At 37.8% G+C, this 20599-nt stretch overlaps 1 protein-coding gene across 1 annotated transcript in view; it reads left to right on the top strand.

The window, feature by feature from the left end:
• The window catches only part of LOC108516693 (zinc finger protein 81-like), a 34402-nt gene extending 21604 nt beyond the window's left edge, over positions 1 to 12798 (top strand). Inside the window, 2 exon segments of the mRNA XM_017854299.1 lie at positions 2048 to 2695; positions 2698 to 12798. Of these exon segments, the coding sequence (XP_017709788.1) occupies positions 2048 to 2695; positions 2698 to 3755 (1706 nt within the window). The 3' untranslated portion in view covers positions 3756 to 12798.
• The last annotated feature ends 7801 nt before the right edge of the window (positions 12799 to 20599 follow it).

The following is a 20599-nucleotide window of genomic DNA, read 5'->3' as shown; positions in this document are numbered from 1 at the left end:
TTTTTTCTAGACTGATGACTCTTCATTTATGTACTGTTCATAGAATCGGGGGCTCAGGAGAGGTATAGAGAAGCTATTTATTGCAGGAACAAATTTTTTACGATGAACATTGGTACTAGTGATGTAATAAATAATTGTCCGGTACAGCAAGGGATTTATAATTTAAATAAAGTAAAAAGTAGAACTGCTTCTAAAACCATGCCTAGGAATCCAGTGCTTAGTATTTCCAGAATAAATTAAATCCAGATGTGTGAGAATACAAATGCAACCTAAGAATAGGTGGATGAGATTTTGGATGGGACGTGTGTCTGAAGTACAGTATCAAACCGACTAAAAGGGGACAAGTGGGTTTGATGAATCAGAGCATTCTCAGTATCTAAAAATCTCTTATTGAAAAAGCCAGTGGTATAATTTATTCATGTTAAAATTATTTATCAATAATCTAATATGTCTCATGTACTGTACTAGGAATGGAAACATCTGTAATTCCTACCCTGGGCAAGAATAATGTCTGAATTATGCTAACGCTAATTTGTAGCAATCGATTGTCAAATATGGTGACTAAAATAGTAAAGAATTGCATTTCCCTCTTATGGGACACCTCATTGCTCATGATTGTTCAGGAATCCAACCTCCTTCCAACACACATTACTCCACCATCTCTTAGGATTTTTGTGGGATCTGCGTGCTTGACTCTGTGTTTCTGCCAAGTCCAGGTTTTAGTAAGCAAGAAGGTAGAAGTGGATGTGGAGAAAACATGCCTGTGGTCTCAATGCTCCCATCTGAAAGTGGCACTGTCATTTTCTCTCACATTCTCTTGATGAGAACGTTGTCACATGGCCACACTAATTTCAAAGGAGACTGAGAAATGCTCTATGACTGGGCATCCATATGCCTGGATGCTACTCTGTTAAATGCAAAAGAATGGGGAAACAGATTCTAGTGGATAGCTTTCAGTCTCTACCACAGATGACTTGTCTTCTCTGCTATTTTTTGTTATATATATATATAATGTAGGTCCAAGAAAACAATTATACCTGGATGGAGAGTTGGAGTATAGACATCTGCTTATTGTTTGTATAGGTTAGGATGGCTATGACTACAATATTTTTATAGACATGAATAAATTATTTTTATCACATGAATTTTGTATTTTTGCTGATAAGCAAAATTAGTGAGGATTTAGAATTGAAAGCTAATGAGTACTTAAACTCCAAGCGTAGGCCCTCCTAGATCTTTCCCCTGAAAACTCTTGTATTATCAATCTTCTGTCCACCCTACCTAATAGCCAAGCTTCCTACCAAAATAGAACTAGACTGCTTATGTTGAACGCCAGCCTCCAACACTTAATAACCATGTTTTATGGCAAATTATGTAACTGTCATGAGCTTCACTTTTCTTATCTACAGAAGGTGGATAGTAGTAGTAGATACCTCATAGGACCTCTGAAAGGATTAAATGAGTTCATATGTACAGTCATGGACCACATAATGATATTGAGTGCCTTAAGATTGTAATGAAATTGAAAAACGCCTATCACCTAGTTACATCACGGCCATTGCTGCATTGTAGTGCAATGCATTACCTTTTCTATGTTTAGATATGTTTAAACATACAAATACTATTGTATTATAGTTGCCTACAGTAGTCAGTACAGTCACATGCTATATGGGTTTGTAGCCTAGGAGCAATATTCTATACCATATAGCTTAGATGTGTAGTAGGTTATACCATCTGGGTTTTTATAAGTACTACATACTCTATGATGTTTGCACAACAACGAAATCGCCTAATGACAGCTTTCTCAGACAGTATCCCTGTTGTCACACAATGCGTGACTGCATATATTTCTTAGAACGGTGCCTGGAATATTGTAAGTGTCATGTAAGAGTTTGGCACATAAAAGTGCTATATATGTATTTCCTGTCATCATTGTCATCATGAGATTTACTGATTTCCATGTGTTCGGCTTGTATTAGCTTATGTGTACCTTTTAATCTCTTGCGGTCTATTGTTTGTGTCAATTTTACTTTTCTTTCTCTTTTAGATGGGAAATTTGGAATTAAGCCTTCTCAGAAGAGAATTTCTGGAAAATCTACACTTCATAGTGAAATGGAGGGTGAAGATACAAGAGATGATTCATTATACTCTATTTTAGAAGAATTGTGGCAAGATGCTGAAGAGATAAAGAGATGTCAGGAAAAACAAAACAAACTTCTGAGTCGCACCTCTTTCCTCAATAAGAAAATATTGAATACAGAGTGGGATTATGAATATAAAGACATTGGAAAATTTGTTCATCCAAGCCCAAACCGCATTCTTTCACAGAAAAGACCCCATAAACGTGATTCATTTGGGAAGAGTTTTAAGCATAATTTAGACTTACATATTCATAATAAAAGCAATGCAGCAAAGAACCTGGATAAAACTATTGGGCATGGTCAGGTTTTCACCCAGAGCTCTTCTTATAATCACCACGAAAATACACATACAGGAGTGAAGTTCTGTGAACGTAATCAATGTGGAAAAGTCCTCAGCCTCAAACGCTCACTCAGTCAAAATGTGAAATTTCCCATTGGAGAGAAAGCGAACACATGTACTGAATTTGGGAAGATCTTCACCCAGAGGTCACACTTCTTTGCTCCTCAGAAAATTCATACTGTGGAAAAACCTCATGAGCTTAGCAAATGTGTAAATGTTTTACACAGAAGCCACTACTCAGTATATATCTGAGAGTTCATAGAGATGAAAAACTCTACATATGTACTAAATGTGGGAAGGCCTTCATCCAGAATTCAGAATTAATTATGCATGAGAAAACTCATACTAGAGAGAAACCCTATAAATGCAATGAATGTGGGAAATCATTTTTCCAGGTGTCATCTCTACTCAGGCATCAGACAACTCATACTGGAGAAAAACTCTTTGAATGCAGTGAATGTGGTAAAGGCTTCTCCCTGAACTCAGCCCTCAATATACATCAGAAAATTCACACTGGAGAGAGACATCACAAATGCAGTGAGTGTGGGAAAGCCTTTACCCAAAAATCAACCCTCAGGATGCATCAGAGAATTCATACAGGAGAGAGGTCCTATATCTGTACTCAATGTGGGCAGGCCTTCATCCAGAAGGCACACTTGATTGCACATCAAAGAATTCATACTGGAGAGAAGCCTTATGAATGCAGTGACTGTGGGAAATCTTTCCCTTCTAAGTCACAACTCCAGATGCATAAGCGAATTCACACAGGAGAGAAACCCTATATATGCACTGAATGTGGGAAGGCTTTCACCAACAGGTCAAATCTCAATACTCACCAGAAGTCTCATACTGGAGAAAAGTCTTATATATGTGCTGAATGTGGGAAGGCCTTCACCGACAGGTCAAATTTCAATAAACACCAGACCATTCACACTGGAGAGAAACCCTATGTTTGTGCTGATTGTGGGAGGGCCTTCATCCAGAAGTCAGAGCTGATTACACATCAGAGAATTCATACTACAGAGAAGCCTTATAAATGTCCTGACTGTGAGAAATCCTTCTCCAAGAAACCACATCTCAAAGTACATCAACGAATTCACACAGGGGAGAAACCATATATATGTGCAGAATGTGGGAAAGCCTTCACTGATAGGTCAAATTTCAATAAACATCAGACAATTCATACTGGAGATAAACCGTATAAATGCAGTGACTGTGGAAAGGGCTTCACCCAGAAATCAGTTCTCAGTATGCATCGCAATATTCATACATGAAAGTAATCCTGTTTCTTGAAAATGAGAGCCTTATAAGGCTGACAAAGGTCAGGTCTAACTATATATTACAAAATTCATCCAAGAGAGATCCTATATGAATATGTTGTATAAGGAAAAGTATCAGGCTATCTAACTCGAGATGGAAAAAATTATTCAGAAGAAACTCTCTTAAAAATGCATTGACGGAGAGAGAATTTGCACAGCCTCATGAAATATAGTAGAAGTCATACTGAGAAAAACGTTGTCAGTTTGGTGTGTTAGGAAAAGCCTTCCTATAGAAAGTATTATAAGTCAAATTGTTACCAAATTATTTATAGGAAGGATAATGCAAAATTATGTAAATGATGGTCATATTTACTGTGTTATATTAAGCAATTTAAAGTGATAACAAAATGAAAGGTAGTGCAGCAAATAATATAACTGATTAGACCTACTGTCAGTTCTATAGGGTGTTTGTGGCAGAACACAGTGCATAACAGGAGGAATATTAACTTTTTTTTCAAATTTATGTCCATCATAAATTATGATGGACATATTTATGTCCATCAAAAATTATGATGGACATATTTATGTCCATCAAATGTTTCTTATTGAATATGTCTATCAAATATGTTTCTTACTGAATATTTCTATCAAGTGAATCCACAATTTAAAAGTCACTTTGGTTTTATATATACACACATCTGCAGATATAATTTTATAGGAACACACAAATATAATCCTATCATTCGTACTGGTTTCCATGACATAGTATTCTTGTTTGTTTTCATTGTGGTACAATGCAAAGTAGCCACAGATTCCTCCCATCCCAAGTAGCGTCTCTTTGTCTACTACTTGACTTTGAACTTAGCCATGTGACTTTCTTTGGCCAATGGAAATTAGCAAAGAGAATCAATAAGAAGCTTGAGAAGTGTGCAAAGCCTGCCTTGAAGCTTACCCTCTCTTGCTGCTCTTTCCAAACCTGAAAAATCTCAAATTGCCCTACTGGGGGGTGAGGAACCACCACATGGAGCAGTGGTGAGCCAGCCTTGCTGAGGCCCCTTAGACCAAGTAGCCTACCAGTTGTCAGAATTGGGAGTGAGGTTTTCCAAGACCTCTAGCCCCAGCTGAGCCAGCCTAGCCCAGAAGAGCCATACCAGTTATTCCAGCCAATTTACAGAATTGTGAGATAAATAAAATGAGTATAGTTTTAAGCAACATAAGTTTTGGGGGTAGTTTGTTGTACAGAAAATGCTAAGTAATATTTGAAAGTATATGTTTGGGGGAGGGGGCATAGTGGACCAAAACGTGACATGTGGCATTGACTTTGGGTCTGAGTCGCAGGTAGAAACTGGAAAACAGTGAGGAAAACTGTTTTCCTCAAATAACAAAGTTGGATAGGTGACAACCCATGTTATTTAGTAGGAAAAATATAGAAAACAGTTATCACCATACTCTGTGGGAAGATAGAGAATGGACCAAACGAACTTACGGATCTGGCTAAGGAGATTTGCAGCAGAATTTGGGAAGTATCAGCTTGCTTCTTTTAGCTGCATATGATAAGATACAGAAAGAGAGAAATGAACTAAAGAAATAACTGTTTCTTTGGCAAGCAGAATTCAGAAGAAAGACGGAAAATCCAAGGATTGCTGGGTTGAAAAATAACGGTTTCACATCGCTAGTTTCTCCAGCTATCTAAATATTCTCAAGGTAGATAATGGCCTCAGGGTAAAGATCAAATCATGGTTGTATCTCTAAGACTCTTTATTACAATGTGTGAAATAGTTCAGTTGGTGCTTAGGAGACCATCTCAGCTAAATTTAAGGGCTTCTAAAAATCATGACATTGTCCCATAGAAGCCTGACATACTGCTCAAAGTGGAGAGAGACCTATCTTAAAATGAATTGCTGATGTGGCATTTGGGGAAAGGAGTAGATCCAAACCAGATTCATAGGAAACTCACAAAGTTTTAATAGAGTTTTACTAGTAAAACCACCTCCAGGTTGGACTTCCAGGGACTGCAACAGTTCAAAATGAAAAGTGGCCTCTGGATTCGCCTCCCTAACTTCTATGAATAGGATGCAAGCTGAGAAAGTTACTCAGATGCAAACATAGTCCATTTCTTATGGAAAATGAAGGACATCTCAGAGGGAACACCCAAGAACAATATATTAAAATGGACTGGGGAGCCATTCCCAGGGAGAACTGTGCCCTAATCAAGAAATATTATCTGCCCCTGGAGCCAAGGGAACTGACAACATTTGCTCTGTGGGATTTCAGAATTGTTATGGAACAGTGACTGATAATGTGCCTCTTGGTCCTCCTCTTTTTGAATGGGAGTGTCTATTATAGTTATCCTGTACCTATCCCACCATTGTATATATTGGGTGTGTGTTGGGGGACATGTACCTTGTCATTTAGCTCACAGGTATCTGGATCAAGAAACTGAAAAACTGTACCCAAGGAACCTCAGCCACAACTGAACCTGATACAGAATACTTGAGATCCTGGATTGGAACTTGATGCCACAATTTTGGATGAGAAATTTGGAGGTCCTGGAATAGGGGTGAACATTTTTGCATGGGGTGGTAATGTGAATAATTTGTGACCAGAAGACACACTGTGTTAGGTAGAAAAATGCTACAGATATCTTCATCCCTATATATGTGTCCTTCTTCAGTCTTTATTTCTCTTTGTGTTTCAGTTAGGATAATTTCTGTTGATCCATCTTCAAATCCACTGATGTTTTTTCCCTTACCCTGGCTCTGTCAAGTCTACTGATGAGCCCATTGAAGGCATTCTTCAACTCAGTTATGTTTTATTTTTATTTCTAATATTTCCATTTGATTCTTACAGTTTTCATATATCTGCCAAAATTCCCCATCTTTTCATGCATGTTCATGTTTTCCCCTATATCCTTTGTCTTAGTCAGTTTGAGCTGCTATAATAAAGCACCATAGACTTGGTGGCTTATAAACAACAGAAATTTATTCCTCACAGTTCTGGAGCCTGGAAGTCTGAGATCAGAATCTAGCATGGTTAAGTCTTGGTGACGGCCCTCTTCAAGGTTGCAAACTGCTGACTTCTTGTATTTTCCCATGTCTACAGCTAGGGAACTCTTTGGGATCCCTTTTATAAAGGCACCAATCCCATTTATGAGGTCTCCACCCACATTACCTACCTCCCTCCCAAAGGCTTCACCTCCTAATACCATCACATTGAGGATTAGGATTTTAACATATGAATTTTGGGGAGGATGCAAACACTCAGCCCATAATATCCTCTAACATATTCATCATAGTTATTTTAAACTCCCTGTCTGATAGTTCCAACTACTAGGTCAACTGAGTCTAGGTCTATTGATTGCTTTGTCTCTTGATGGTGAGTTGTCTTCTCTTGCTCTTTTGCATCTAATAATTTTTGGCTGAATGTCAGATGTTGTATGTAGGATAGTAGAAACTGAGGTAAACAGTAGTTATTCCTGGAAATAGCCATGGTTGCCCTTTTGATAGGCCATTAGCATGGGGAGATTGAATCCATCTAATCAGGAGTTGGGCTGAATTTGTGTTTCTTTGTTGCCAGTGTTACCTTTGCTGTACCATAGACTTAAAATTCCTCTAATGTTATCTTACGCTTGAGGTAGGCACTGGTTTGCCCAGAGAATTTTTATTTTTCCCAGACCACACTTGCCTTTAGGCCTGTAGGCCTTTCCTGTGTGCCTGCATCTCAGGGAGGGTCTCGCTCCATGTTATTGCCTCTACATTAGTAGTAGACAACTGTTATTACTTGGTTCTTGCTGACCTGGTGAGTTGGGGACAGGGGTTTTCCTGGGCCAGCCTTGGTTTTTGTCAGGCCCCGAATCCCTGGGTATTGAGGGTGGGATTTTTTAGTGATCCTGCCCTCTTCCACTGGTAGAAGGCCTTTAATGATCTGGGCCCAGGATGATTTCCTGCCTTTTTATCATGGGTGGAATTTTTTTTTCCATTTCCCTCACTCTAGTCACAGTGAATCTTCACCTGTGTCCTGAGGGCAACAGGGTTTGCTGCACTTCTTTTAGTGGCTTAAGGATTTTGTTCTGTGGGGGAGTAGGGTTCCATTGGAGCTTTGTGCCATTTCTATATTAGCAGCAGCCCCCTTGCAGGCCTACCCCACAGAGGTAGACTTTCTCCAGTCTTCTTCCTTGCCCCCGTGTTTCTTGCGAGCACTCAGTGGATGTCTATGGAGAAGTGCCTGCAAGTAGAGACCAACTACCCTTAGGTCTACAGCTCTCATGAGTCTCCTGCACTCAGCCTTTAGCAATTCATTAAAAATTCTTGTTGAATTCTTACTGCTTATATAGTGGCCTCATCTTCCTTCCTGCTGTACCACAGATGGCCCAGGAGAGGCACTTGTCTTTTATTATATTTCAGGCTAGTTGGTTGCTCTGTAATCTTAGCTCTCTGATGGGTTCAAGAAAACTTATGTTTTTGCAGATTACTCAGCTTTATTCTTGTTATAAAGATGGGAGCAGTGTTCTTTCCAGATGTCTACGTGCTAGGCAGAAACTGGAAGTCTGGACAGTCTCCATTGTCTCCTACTATCCGAATATATGCCCCTTTTCAGTGTGACTTTGCCACTTCGCCCATCAAGAGGTAGAATCTATTTCTTCAACCCCTGCAACTGGGCTTGGCTGTTTTGTTGGCCAATAGGACATTAACAAATATGATACAAGCAGAGACTTGAGAAGTGCCTGCACAATGAGGCTTGTCCTCTTTTGCAGCTCTTTGGAATCCTGAACCCATGTGTGGAAAAGCCTGAACTGTACTGTTGGAAAATGAGAGAGATCACATGGAGCAGTAATGGAGCAAAGACCAGCCATCCCAGTTGAGATACCCTACACCAACCAGATTTTCAACTGCCAGACATGTGAATGAAGCTACCCTAGGCATCCAGTCTTGGTCAAGGCAACTTTGGCTGGCAGTCTCTGAGATGACCCTGAATGATCCCCACCTCCTGGTATTCGCACTCTTATATAATCCCCTCCTCTTGAGTTTGGACTGGAATTAGTGTCTTGCTTCTAGTGAATAGAATGAGGCAGAGGTAATGGGATGTCATACCCAAGATTAGTTACAAAAAGACTGTGGCTTCCATTTTGGGTGCTTGGTTACTCTCTCAGATGGCTCATCATAGGGGACACCTGCTGCTACATCATGAGATAGCCCTGTGGAAAGGCCCACATGTGTGAACTTTGAAGCATATCCTCCCCTAGTTGAGCCTTTAGATGAGGACCACAGCCAGATAGCTTGACTGTAAGCCAGATAGCTTGATTCATGAGAGACCTTCAGTCAGAGGCATCTTTTGAGCCACACTTGAATTCCTGACCCACAGAAACTGCAAGATAATAAATGTTTTAAGCTGCTAAATTTTAAGTAATTTGTTACACAGTAATAGGTTAATAATACACTGGCCCAGATTAGGAAGGTTCTGCCATCCGTCCCAGCCATCCCAAACAACTACCAGAATAATGGATTAAAACGTTCATTGTTTTAAGTCACTAAGTTTTGGGTGGCATGATAACAACCCAGCAAAAAGCTAACTGATACATTCATTGTTTATTGCATTCCTTCCTCCACTATTCTTCCGTAACAGATAACCAATACTAATAAACTACTGTGAACACTTCACTTTCATGTTTTAATCTCTGCTCTGTGCTCATAATCATATATAGACATACATATGTTCCCATGCCTGTAAGCAGAAGTTACATAAGGATTTGATTTTCAAAAATGGGATCATAACATACAACCATCTCTGCAGCTTGCTTTATTATTATTCAACAATACTTCTTTTGAACGGTTGCATGATAGTTTATGGGGTGGATATACAATAATGTATTAAACTATTTGCATTGTTAAAATTTATTCACTCCCATTTGCAACCCTTTTTAGTCACTGGGAACAATGCTGTTAAAAATATTAAAAGATAGGTTGCATAGTGGTTAGGTAGATAGGCTCAGGAAGCCATCTGCCAGGGTTTCAATCCTCACTCTACCAATTTACTAGCTTATGTGACCTTGGGAAGGTTAGTTAACTTCTCTGTCCTGATGATTTTCATCTATAAAAGATGTACACACTAGCACCTACCATAGATTTGACTAAGAAGCATATTTCTTTCCTAGGGCTGCTATAACAAAGTACCACATTTGGGCAGCCTAAAACAGCAGAAATTGTCTCATAGTTCTTGAGACTGGAGATCTGAATCACGGTGTCAGCAGGGCCATGCTCCCTCTGAAGGTGCTAGGGAAGGAACTGTTCCATGCCTCTCTCCTAGCTTTTGAGAGCCTCAGGTGTTATTTGGCTTATAGATGCATTATTCCTATCAGATGGCTGTTTTCTCCCTGTGTTTGTTCACATCATGTTCCCTCTGCGTGTCTGGCTCTGTTTCCAAATTTCCCCTTTTATAAGGACACTAGTTATATTGGATTGGAGTTCATTTTAATGGCCCCATTTTAACTTAATTACCTCTGTACTCTATTTCCAAATAAAGTTATATTCTGATGTTCTGGGGATTAGGATTTCCACTTATCTTTTTTTTGCAGGTACACAGTTCATTAACAAGAAGTTAATGCATATTGTGTAGAGCTCTTAGAACTATGCATGGAGAGAATTTCTTAATGGGTATTAGATACACCACACTTCCTGAGCTCGCATAGGTCCCCCTACAACTCTGTGTGCTTGGGACATTGAGGTGGGATTTGAGAGCTTGTTTCTGGCATCTTAGTGTCATCCAACTAAAGAAAATGTAGGGAGTAACAGGAAAAGCAGGCGTAAGACCGAAGCTTGTGCTTTGGGTTGAGAAGGATATATCTCTAGAAGATAATGAGAAGGAGCAGTCAGAGAGGTAAAAACATACCAGGTGAGCAAGGGGCTCATAGAAACAGTGTTTTAATGGAGGACTTGTCCAAATTGGACGTCAATTCATATGAGGATGGGAAAATTGGTTCTTGATTTTGTGACACAGAGGTTGTTGGCTTTGATGAATGCTATTTTGGAAGTAAACAAAGCAGTTGAGCAAACTCAGAGGAATTTCTGAATTCAGGTAGTGTTACTTCACCATAAAGCAATTTTCTCATAGAAAATATCAAGCTATTGGACTAGATTACACTGTCGTTTGGGTTATACTGAGAAATGAGAGTTGGCTAAAGTAGAAATTACATGAGATTTGGAAAGTCAAAGGGAAGGAGCAACTATTGCTGTGAAAGTCTTTGAGATTAGAGACAGTGAAGGACAGATGCAGAGGTACCCAGCAGGTTCCAATTTTTCCTATCTTCCACTCTATATCCAGCCCTTTTTTCCATCTTCCAGCCCTGCTGACCAACAGTAGCCCCAGGTCTACCACTAGATGCTTGGCTGCAGGCTCACAAAGGCTTCTCATGGACTTCTCCATCAGCTTCTCTTGGCAGTCCCACATCAGCAGCTAGATGTGCCTGGCTTTTCAGATTTTCCTGAAAGCTCTGATTTATCCACCTATGCTAATGTCTCAAAAGGGCTGGTTTAGTGATTTCTCTAGTCTTCTAACTCCCACTTCTAAACCTTCCCCAGCTACTTCTATAAATTTTGCATGCATCCCTTATTCCATAATACTCATAGTTGTTATGCTTCCCTGATTGACATATTTATACTTTCTTTGCCTGAGAATTTGGTAGATGCTGCTGTTCTAAAATTGAGTGATATTATTGAGAAGTCTTAGACAAACTTGCTCTCTTTTTTCTTGTACATAATGTGCCTTTCTGCCATATGATTCTTTTCTTTATTCTTGAAGTTAAGGATCTATGGAAGCATATGCTTTGGTCCTAATCTTTGTGTATTAATTTTACCTAAGTTATAGTGAGCCATTCCAATCATTCATTTCAGGGAAGTTTTATTTTGCTTAACATTTTTTTTCTGATCCATTTCTTCTCTTCTTCAGGGACATCAATTATGCATATGTAAGATGTCTTTGCCATCTTCTACATTCATTTTCTGCCAATCAACATTCATTTCACATCATTATTCTTTTCAGTTTTGTGTGACTGACTCTAGCCTTCTCTTCAGAGACAATTCTCCTTGAATCTCATGTTCTTCATGTTTAGACATTAACGAGCAATTTGCTCAGATTTATTTACATTCCAGGATAGTAAAGATAGAGAATGTCTCCCTCCCTGGAGATTTTCCCAGAGAAGATTTGGTTGCATTCCAGGTTAATAAAGATTATATATATATATATATATATATATATATACACACAAAGAAGAGGACAGACAATAAAACAATATAACATTATTTCTCCCACATCTTAATTATGTATATTTTCAATCATGTAGAAATATTGAAAACACAGTACAACCTATATAACATCCATCTAGATTTAAGAGTTAATATGTAATTTTTCCTGAAATATCAGTGGTAAGTTATAGATATAACATATCCATAAATAATTGAGCATTCATCTCCTAAAAATAAGGACATTCTCCCACATACCTGGAATATCATTATCAGTCTAACTCTATGATATATCTAGTCCATTTCCAAATTTCTCCCATTGTCCCCAAAACATATTTTACAGTTTTAATGAGGTAGAATTCACATACAATAAGTGGAACTTGTTTAAAGTGTACAATTTGATGAGTTTTGACATGTGTGCACCTTTCCAACCATCACTACAATACAAATAACGAACATATCCATCACCCCAAAAAAGTTTCCTTATGCCTTTTTGTCATCCAGCCCTCTTTCCCCACATCCTTCCCCCATCCACAGGTAATCACGGATTTATTTTCTATTGTTATAGATTAGTTTGCATTTCCTACAATTTTATACACATGGAATAATACTATAAGCACTCTTGTTTGGCTCCTTCCATTCAGCATAATTTGTTTGAGATTCATTCATGTTGTTATATGCGTCTATATTCATTCCTTTTTATTGCTAAGTGTTATTTCATTATATGGACATATCAGAATTTGTTTATCCATTCATGTTTTGATGGAAATTTATATTTCTAGCTTTTGGCTATTACAAATAAAACTGATGTGAACATTTGTTTACAAGTCTGTGTGGACATAGTTTTCATTTCTCTTGAGTAAATGCCTAGGAGTGAATGGCTTAGTCATATGGTAGGTATATACTTAATTATTTAAGAAATTGTCAAACTGCTTTCCAAAGTGGTTGTACTATGTTACATTTTTACCAGCAGTATGTAAGTGCTACAGTTGCTTCATTGGGTATGATTATTATTTTTAATTTTAGTCATTTAATGGGGGTGTGGTGGTATTTCACTGTGGTTTTAAGTTACACTTCCCTAATAAGTAATGCTGTTGAGCATCTTTTCTTGTGTTTATTTACCATCTGTATACCATCTTGGTTGATGTATCTTTTTAAATATTTTGCCCATTTGTAAACTCAGTTATTTGTCTTATTATTGAATTGTAAGTGTTCTTTATATATCCTAGGTATATGTCCTTTGTTGGATGTATATTTTGCAAACAGTTTCTTCTAGGTTTGCTTTTCATTTAAATAACATAAGGCCAAAAGTTTTAATGTTAAGTTCAATTCATTTTGTTTCCTTTTATAGTTCATGCTTTTTTGGTCATGGTTAAGAAATTTTGCAAAGCTCGAGGTCATTAAGATAAAAGTTTTAAAAGGATTTATCTTATGTTTCTTCTAGAAGTTTTATAATATTGGCTCTTATATTTGGTTACCTAATCCATTTTTATTTAATTTTGTATATGATGTAAATCCTTTCCAAAGATAAGGATTTAGGTTGATTTTGTTTTGCATATGGCTGTCCAGTTGTTCCAGAACCATTTGTTGAAAATGATAATGCATTGGATTGCCTTGATATTTTTATAAAAAAATTAATTGGTTGGCTCTATTTCTGTTTTAGTTTTCTATTATGCCAGTACCACTACTGCCAGTACTTACACCATTACTGTAGCTTCTGTATTACTGTAGCATTACTCTTTGCTGTAGCTTTATAAGTCTTGAAGTCAGATCATGTAAATCCTCTAACTTTATTCCTCTTTTTCACAGATGTTTTGGCTATTCTGGTTTTTCTTTGAATTTCCATATAAATTTTAGAATCAACTTGTCAGTTACTATTAAAAGCCTGCTGGGATTTTGAGATTGAACTGAATTCATAGATCTATATGGAGAGAATTGACATCTTAATTACATTGTTTTCATATCCATAAACAGGATATATGGTTCCATTTACTTAGATCTTTAATTTTTCTTAGAAGTGCTTTGTAGTGGCTGGGCGCGGTGGCTCATGCCTGCAATCCCAGCACTTTGGGAGGCTGAGGTGGGCGGATCATGAGGTCAGGAGATTGAGATTCAGACCATCCTAGCTAGCACGGTGAAACCCCATCTCTACTAAAAATACAAAAAAATAGCCAGGCGTTGTGGCGAGCGCCTGTAGCCCCAGCTACTCAGGAGGCTGAGGCAGAATGGCGTGAACTGGTGAGGCAGAGCTTGCAGTGAGCCGAGATTGCGCAGCTGCACTCAAGCCTGGGCGACAGAGCGTGACTCTGTCTCAAAAAAAAAAAAAAAAAAGTTTTTTGTAGTTTTCAAGTATACAAGCCTTAGACATATCTTGTCAAATTTATCTCTAAATAATTCATATCTATGCTATTTTGAATACTAGTTATTTTCATTTTAATTTCCACTATTTCTTTGCTAGTACATAGAAATATAATTCACTTTTATGTGTTGATCCTGTATACGATAACCTTGCTAAACTCACTTATTATTTCTAGTAATTTTGTAGATCCTGTAAGCTTTTCTACACAGATGATCGTGTCATCTGTGAAGTGTGATAGTTTCACTTCTTCCTTTCCATTATAGGCGCTCTTTCTTTTTTTGTCTTATTGCATTGACTAAAACCTACACTATAATGTTGAATAGAAGTGGTCAGAGTGTATATATTTGCCTTTTTCTTGATCTTCAGAAGAAAACATTTAGTCTTTCACTATTGAGTATGATATTAGCTCTATGTTTTTCATACATGATCTTTATCAAGTTGATGAAGTTGCCTCTATTCCTAGTTTGTTGATAGTTTATCAGGAATAGGTGTTAGATTTTGTCAAATGTTTTTTCTCCATCGAGATGATCATATCGTTTTTCTTTTTTAGTTTGTTACTTTTTTGAATTACATTGATTATTGATAGTTAAACAAATCTAGTATTCCTGGAATTAAACTCTTCTTGGTCATGATGTACTACCATTTTTATATTTCACTAGATTCACTTTGCTAAAAATTTTAAGAACTTTTGCATATATGTCTATGTGGGATACTGGTCTATAGTTTTCTTTTCTCATACTTTCTTTGTCCACTTTTGGTATCAGGGTAATGCTGGGCTCACAGAATGAATTGGGAAGTGGTACCTCCTCTGAAAGAGTTAGTGTGGAAATGGTATTATGCCTCCTTTTAATGTTTGATACAATTTTCCAGTGAAGTCATTTGGTCCTAGAATTCTTTTGTGAAAAGGCTTTTAACTACAAATTCAATTTCCTTAATAGTTAGGAAACTATTCGGGTTGTCATATTCTTCTTCATTAAGCTTTGTTTGTATATTTCAAAGAACTTGTCTATTTTACATAAGTTGCCTAATTTAGGAACATGAAGTTGTTTGTCACATCCCCTTTTTATCTGTAGAATTGGAAGTGATGTCTCTTCTCTCATTCTTGATATCAGTAATTTGTGTCTTCTCTTCTCTCCTTATCAGTCTGGCTAGCAGTTTCTCAATTTTATTGATTTTCTCAAGAAGCTTTTAGTGTCCTTGATTTTCTCTATTGTTTTTCTATTTTGGACTTTATTGATTTATGCTCTTTTCTTTATTATTTCCTTTTTCTGCTTATTTGACTTAAATATGCTGATTTTTGGCCAGACGTGGTGGCTCACGCCTGTAATTCCAACATTTTGGGAGGCCGAGGTGGGTGGATCATTTGAGGTCAGGAGTTCAAGACCAGCTGGGCCAACATGGTGAGACCCTGTCTCTACTAAAAATATAAAAATTAGCCAGGCGTGGTGGCGCATGCCTGTAATCCCAGCTACTCGGGAGGCTGAGGCAAGAGAATTGCTTGAACCCGGGAGGCGGAGGTTGCACTGAGCCGAGATCATGCCACTGCACTCCAGCCTGGGTGACATAGTGAGACTCCGTCTCAGGAAAAAAAAAAAAAAGTGCTCATTTTCTAGTTTCTATGGTTGAAGCTGCAGCCACTGGTTTGAGATTTTCCTTCTTTTGTAGTATAAACTTTTAGTGATATAAATTATCCTCTAAGCACTCATTTAGTAGCAACTCATGTACTTCGATGTTTTTACACTTTTACATTGATACTATATTGTAATGATATTTTTACATTGTTTTTACATTTTCATTCATTCAAAATACTTCCTAACTTACCTTAGGATTTCTTCTTTGTCCCATAGGTTACTTAGAAGTGTATTATTCAGTATGCAAATATTTGAGTTTTTTTTACTTATCTTTCCCTATGATTTATAATTTGATTCCATTGTGGTCAGAGAACATACTTTATAGGACTTGGATACTTACACATTAACTGAGATTTCCTCTATGGCCTTGAATATGGTCTGTATTGTTAAAAAGTTCCATGCATACTTATAAAGAATATGTATTCTACTATCATTGTATGACATGATCGATAAATGTGAATTAAGTCAAGATTTTTGATAGTGTGGTTCAAGCCTTCTGTAGACTTATAGATTTTCCTATACAGTAGTCCCCTCTTATCCACGGGGGATATGTTTCAAGACTCCGAGTGGATGCCTGAAACCATGGATAGTACTGGCCCTATATACTATGTTTTTCTGATCTGATAACCAAGATGGCTACTAAGTGACTAGCAAGTGGATAGCATATTCAGCATGGAGATGCTGGAAAAATGGAGGATTCACTCCCAGGCAGGACAGAGTGGGTCAGTGTAAGATTTTATCATGCTACTCAGAACTGTGCACAACTTAAAACTTACGAATTTTTAATTTCTGGAAATTTCCCTTAAAACTTACAAATTTTTAATTTCTGGAAATTTCCCTTTGATATTTTTGGACTGCAATTGACTGTGGGTAACTGAAACTGTGGAAAGCAAAATCACAGATAAGAGGGGACTACTGTATTTATTCTATCAATTATTGAGGTAGAGTTATTGAAATCTCTAACTAAAATTATATTTTTTCTATTTCTTCTTTTATACTAGTTTATACTTTGTCTATTTTGAAGCTCTGTTATTGAGTACACAAGCATTTAGGATTGTGAAGTCCTCTTTTTTTTTTTTTTTTTTTTTTTGAGACGGAGTCTAGCTCTGTTGCCCAGGCTGGAGTGCAGTGGTGCGATCTCGGCTCACTGCAACCAGCGCCTCCCGGGTTCAAGCAATTCTCTGCCTCAGCCTCCCCAGTAGCTGGGATCACAGGCACCCACCACCACGCCTGGCCGATTTTTGTATTTTTAGTAGAGACAGGGTTTTACCATCTTGGCCAGGCTGGTCTTGAACTCCTGACCTCAGGTAATCCGCCTGCCCTGGCCTCCCAAAGTGCTGGGATTACAGGCGTGAGCCACCACGCCCGGCAAAGTCCTCTTGTTAAGTAGACACTTTTATCACTATGGAATGACACTATTCTGGTAAAATTCTTGCATTACAATAGCCACTCCATTTTCTTTTCTCAGTTTTAGCAAGTATGTATTTTCCACTACCTATCTACATATCTTCTTATTTTAAAATGATTTTATACTTACAGAAGATTTATAAAGATAACAGAGTGTTCCCATATACCTATCAGTCATCTTCCCCTAATGTTAACATTATACAAAATCCTGATAGATTTTCTCAAAATTAATAATAGTATTAATTAAACTACATACTTCATTGAGATTGCCCTTGTTATTTTATTACTGACTGTGAGTTTGGAGGTCCCAAAGACCACCTTCAGATTCAATAATTCACTAGAAGGACTCACAGAACTCTGAAAAGCCACTATACTGACAGTTACAGTTCATTACAATGAAAGGATACACACTGAAATCAACAAGGGCTTTGAAGAGGCACATCAGGCAGACTCAAGAGAGACCAGGCATAGAGTTTCTAGTTGTACTCTCCCAGTAGAGTAATGCAGATAGCACTTATTTCTACCAGCAATGATGTGTGACAATACATATGGAATATTGCCAACCAGGCAGATTACCTGAGCCATGTCTAGAGTTTTTATTGGGAGTTGGTTACATAGACATGACTGAGTGCCTGCATTGCTGACCTTAATTCTCCAGATCCTCCAGAGGTTAAGCGATACTGCATGGCTGAAGACCCCCAGGTAACCAAGGATATTCTTATCAAGCAGGACATTCCAAGGGCTTAGAGGTTACCTCCTAGGAGCCAGGAACAAAAAGCCAAACCTTCTTTGAGCAAGATTAATCCTTTACTGCATACTGACCCTTTTCTGTTCCAGGATCCAATCCAGGATACCACATTGCACTTAGTTGTCATGTTTCCCTAGTCTCTTCCAATCTGTGACAGCTGTTGGTCTTTCTCTGTCTTTCATGACCTTGATGCTTTTGAGGAATAGTCATGAATATTGTAGAATGTTCCTCAATTTTGTTTTGTCTGATTGTTTTTTATCATGAGCAGATTGAGGTTATGAATTTGAGGGATGGATATCACCAAATCTTGGTCCCTTTTTAATGAATTATTTCAGGAAACAGATGACATCAACATGATTTATTACTAGTGATGTTCATCTTGATCACTTTGTTATGGTGTTGTCTCCTGAGTTTTCTGTTGCAAAGTTATTATTTTCCTTTTCCATACTTTTCATTAGAAGTGAGCCAAAGTCCCACTCATACTAAAGTGGAGTGGCATTTAAGCTCCACCTTCTGGACAAAGACTTTGTGGTCATATCTTAAAACTACCACAGGGGAATTGCTTTGATGTCACACAGATAATCTGTTTCTTCTTAAAGTTTTGCCCAGTAATTTCAGCATTCATCAGTGAATTGTGCCTTCAGCAACTACTGTTTTTCTAATAGTGATTTTCTGTTTCCTTCATTGCTTTCACAATTGTTAACTGGGATTCTTCTGTAAGGAAGATACGTCCTGTCTCCCCTGCCTATTTGTTTATTCAGTCATTTAGGACAAGTATAATTTAGATGATCTTTATGTCAGTATGGATGAAGGGACATTTATTTTATTCTTTGTGTTATAATCGAATACTACATTATTAATTATGTGGCACAAATTGTTACAGGTTTGGCTATTGTTAGATCTTTCAGGTTGGTTCCTGTGTTCCTTGTACATGACCCCATCCTTTTATTGGTAGTTGGGGGGCACTTTCTTACTTCCTAGAACTATAAGGTGGTCCAGGCTCATCTTGTATTTTCCTTGTCCAAGACAAAGAATCCGCTATTTATTTCTCCAAGGAGATCTGGTTCCTTTTGCTGGAAAATGGCATTTGGAAATCAAGCTCTTAAGATTAGGTGTGTTCATTGTTACTGGTGTGTCACTGCTAGGAGTATCACAGAGCTAGGAAATTCATGTATGTATTCTAATCCGTGTGTGCACATATACCTATTTTTATTTCTTTAGCTATTTATCTGTATACATTTAAACATAAACATAACTGAGTGCTGTGGCTCATGCCTGTAATCCCAGCACTTTGGGAGGCCAAGGCGGGCAGATCACCTGAGGTCAGTTGTTAGAGACCAGCCTGGCCAACATGGTGAAACCCCATCTCTACTAAAAATACAAAAATTAGCCGGGCATGGTGGCGGCCGCCTGTAATCCCAGCTACTCGGGAGGCTGAGGCAGGAGAATTGCCTGAACCCAGGAGGCAGAGGTTGCAGTGAGCCAAAATCATGCCACTGCACTCTAGCCTGGGCGACAGAGCGAGACTCCATCTCAAAAAAACTAACTAACCAAATAAATAAATAAATAAGAACATAAGTTCATACTGACATCTCCAACTCAAACCCAGCACTACAGGGTTCCTTCTAGCCTTCTCCCTGCCCTTGCTTATTTGTACTTCTTTCTCCATAAGTCAGGAAAGAAAGACAGTTGACTACATTTGTGTTGGCCTATTTGGGGGTTCTCTATTCTGTTCTTTTGATCTTTATTTCTGGCTTTTTGTCAATACCACACTGTCTTCATTACTGTAGCTCTACAGTGAGTCTTGAAATTGGGTAGTTCGAGTTATCTAACTTTGTTTTCTTTTTTCAGAATTGTTTTGGCTATTCTTGCTCCTTTATTTTATCATGTTAATTTTAAAATCAGCTTGTTGGTACCTCAAAAGGGCTTTCTGGGAATGTGATTGAGATTATGTTGCATCTATAGATCAAATTAGGGAGAACTGCTATTTCAACTATATTGAGTCTAACAATCCATGAGCATGGTCTATCTTTCCATTTATTTAGATCAGAAGTGTCCAATCTTTTGGCTTCCCTGGGCCACATTGGAAGAATTGTACTGGGACACACTACAATAAAATACACTAACAATAATGATAGCTGATGAGCTAAAAAAAACAAATCACAAAAACATCTCACAATGTTTTAAGAAAGTTTACAAATTTTTGTTGGGCCACATTCAAAGCCATCCTGGGCTACATGTGGCCCGCAGGCCGCGGGTTGGACAAGCTTAATTTAGATGATCTTTTATTTTTCTTTTAAAAATTTTTCAGCATACAGATCTCACACATATTTATGTATATACACACACACACCCCTAAGTACTTCATTTTTGGCAATATTGTAGATGTTTCAAAATTTCAAATTCTGATTGTTCATAGATAGTACATAGGATACAACTGACTTTTGTTTTTGTTTTTTTGTTTTTTTTTTTGAGACGGA

The sequence above is a fragment of the Rhinopithecus bieti genome, unplaced genomic scaffold (genome assembly GCF_001698545.2).
Source record: "Rhinopithecus bieti isolate Rb0 unplaced genomic scaffold, ASM169854v2 scaffold_38625, whole genome shotgun sequence".
NCBI classification, from domain to species: Eukaryota; Metazoa; Chordata; class Mammalia; order Primates; family Cercopithecidae; genus Rhinopithecus; species Rhinopithecus bieti.
The sequence above is the reverse complement of the archived record's forward strand: the minus strand, read 5'-3'. Positions and strand labels throughout refer to the sequence as shown.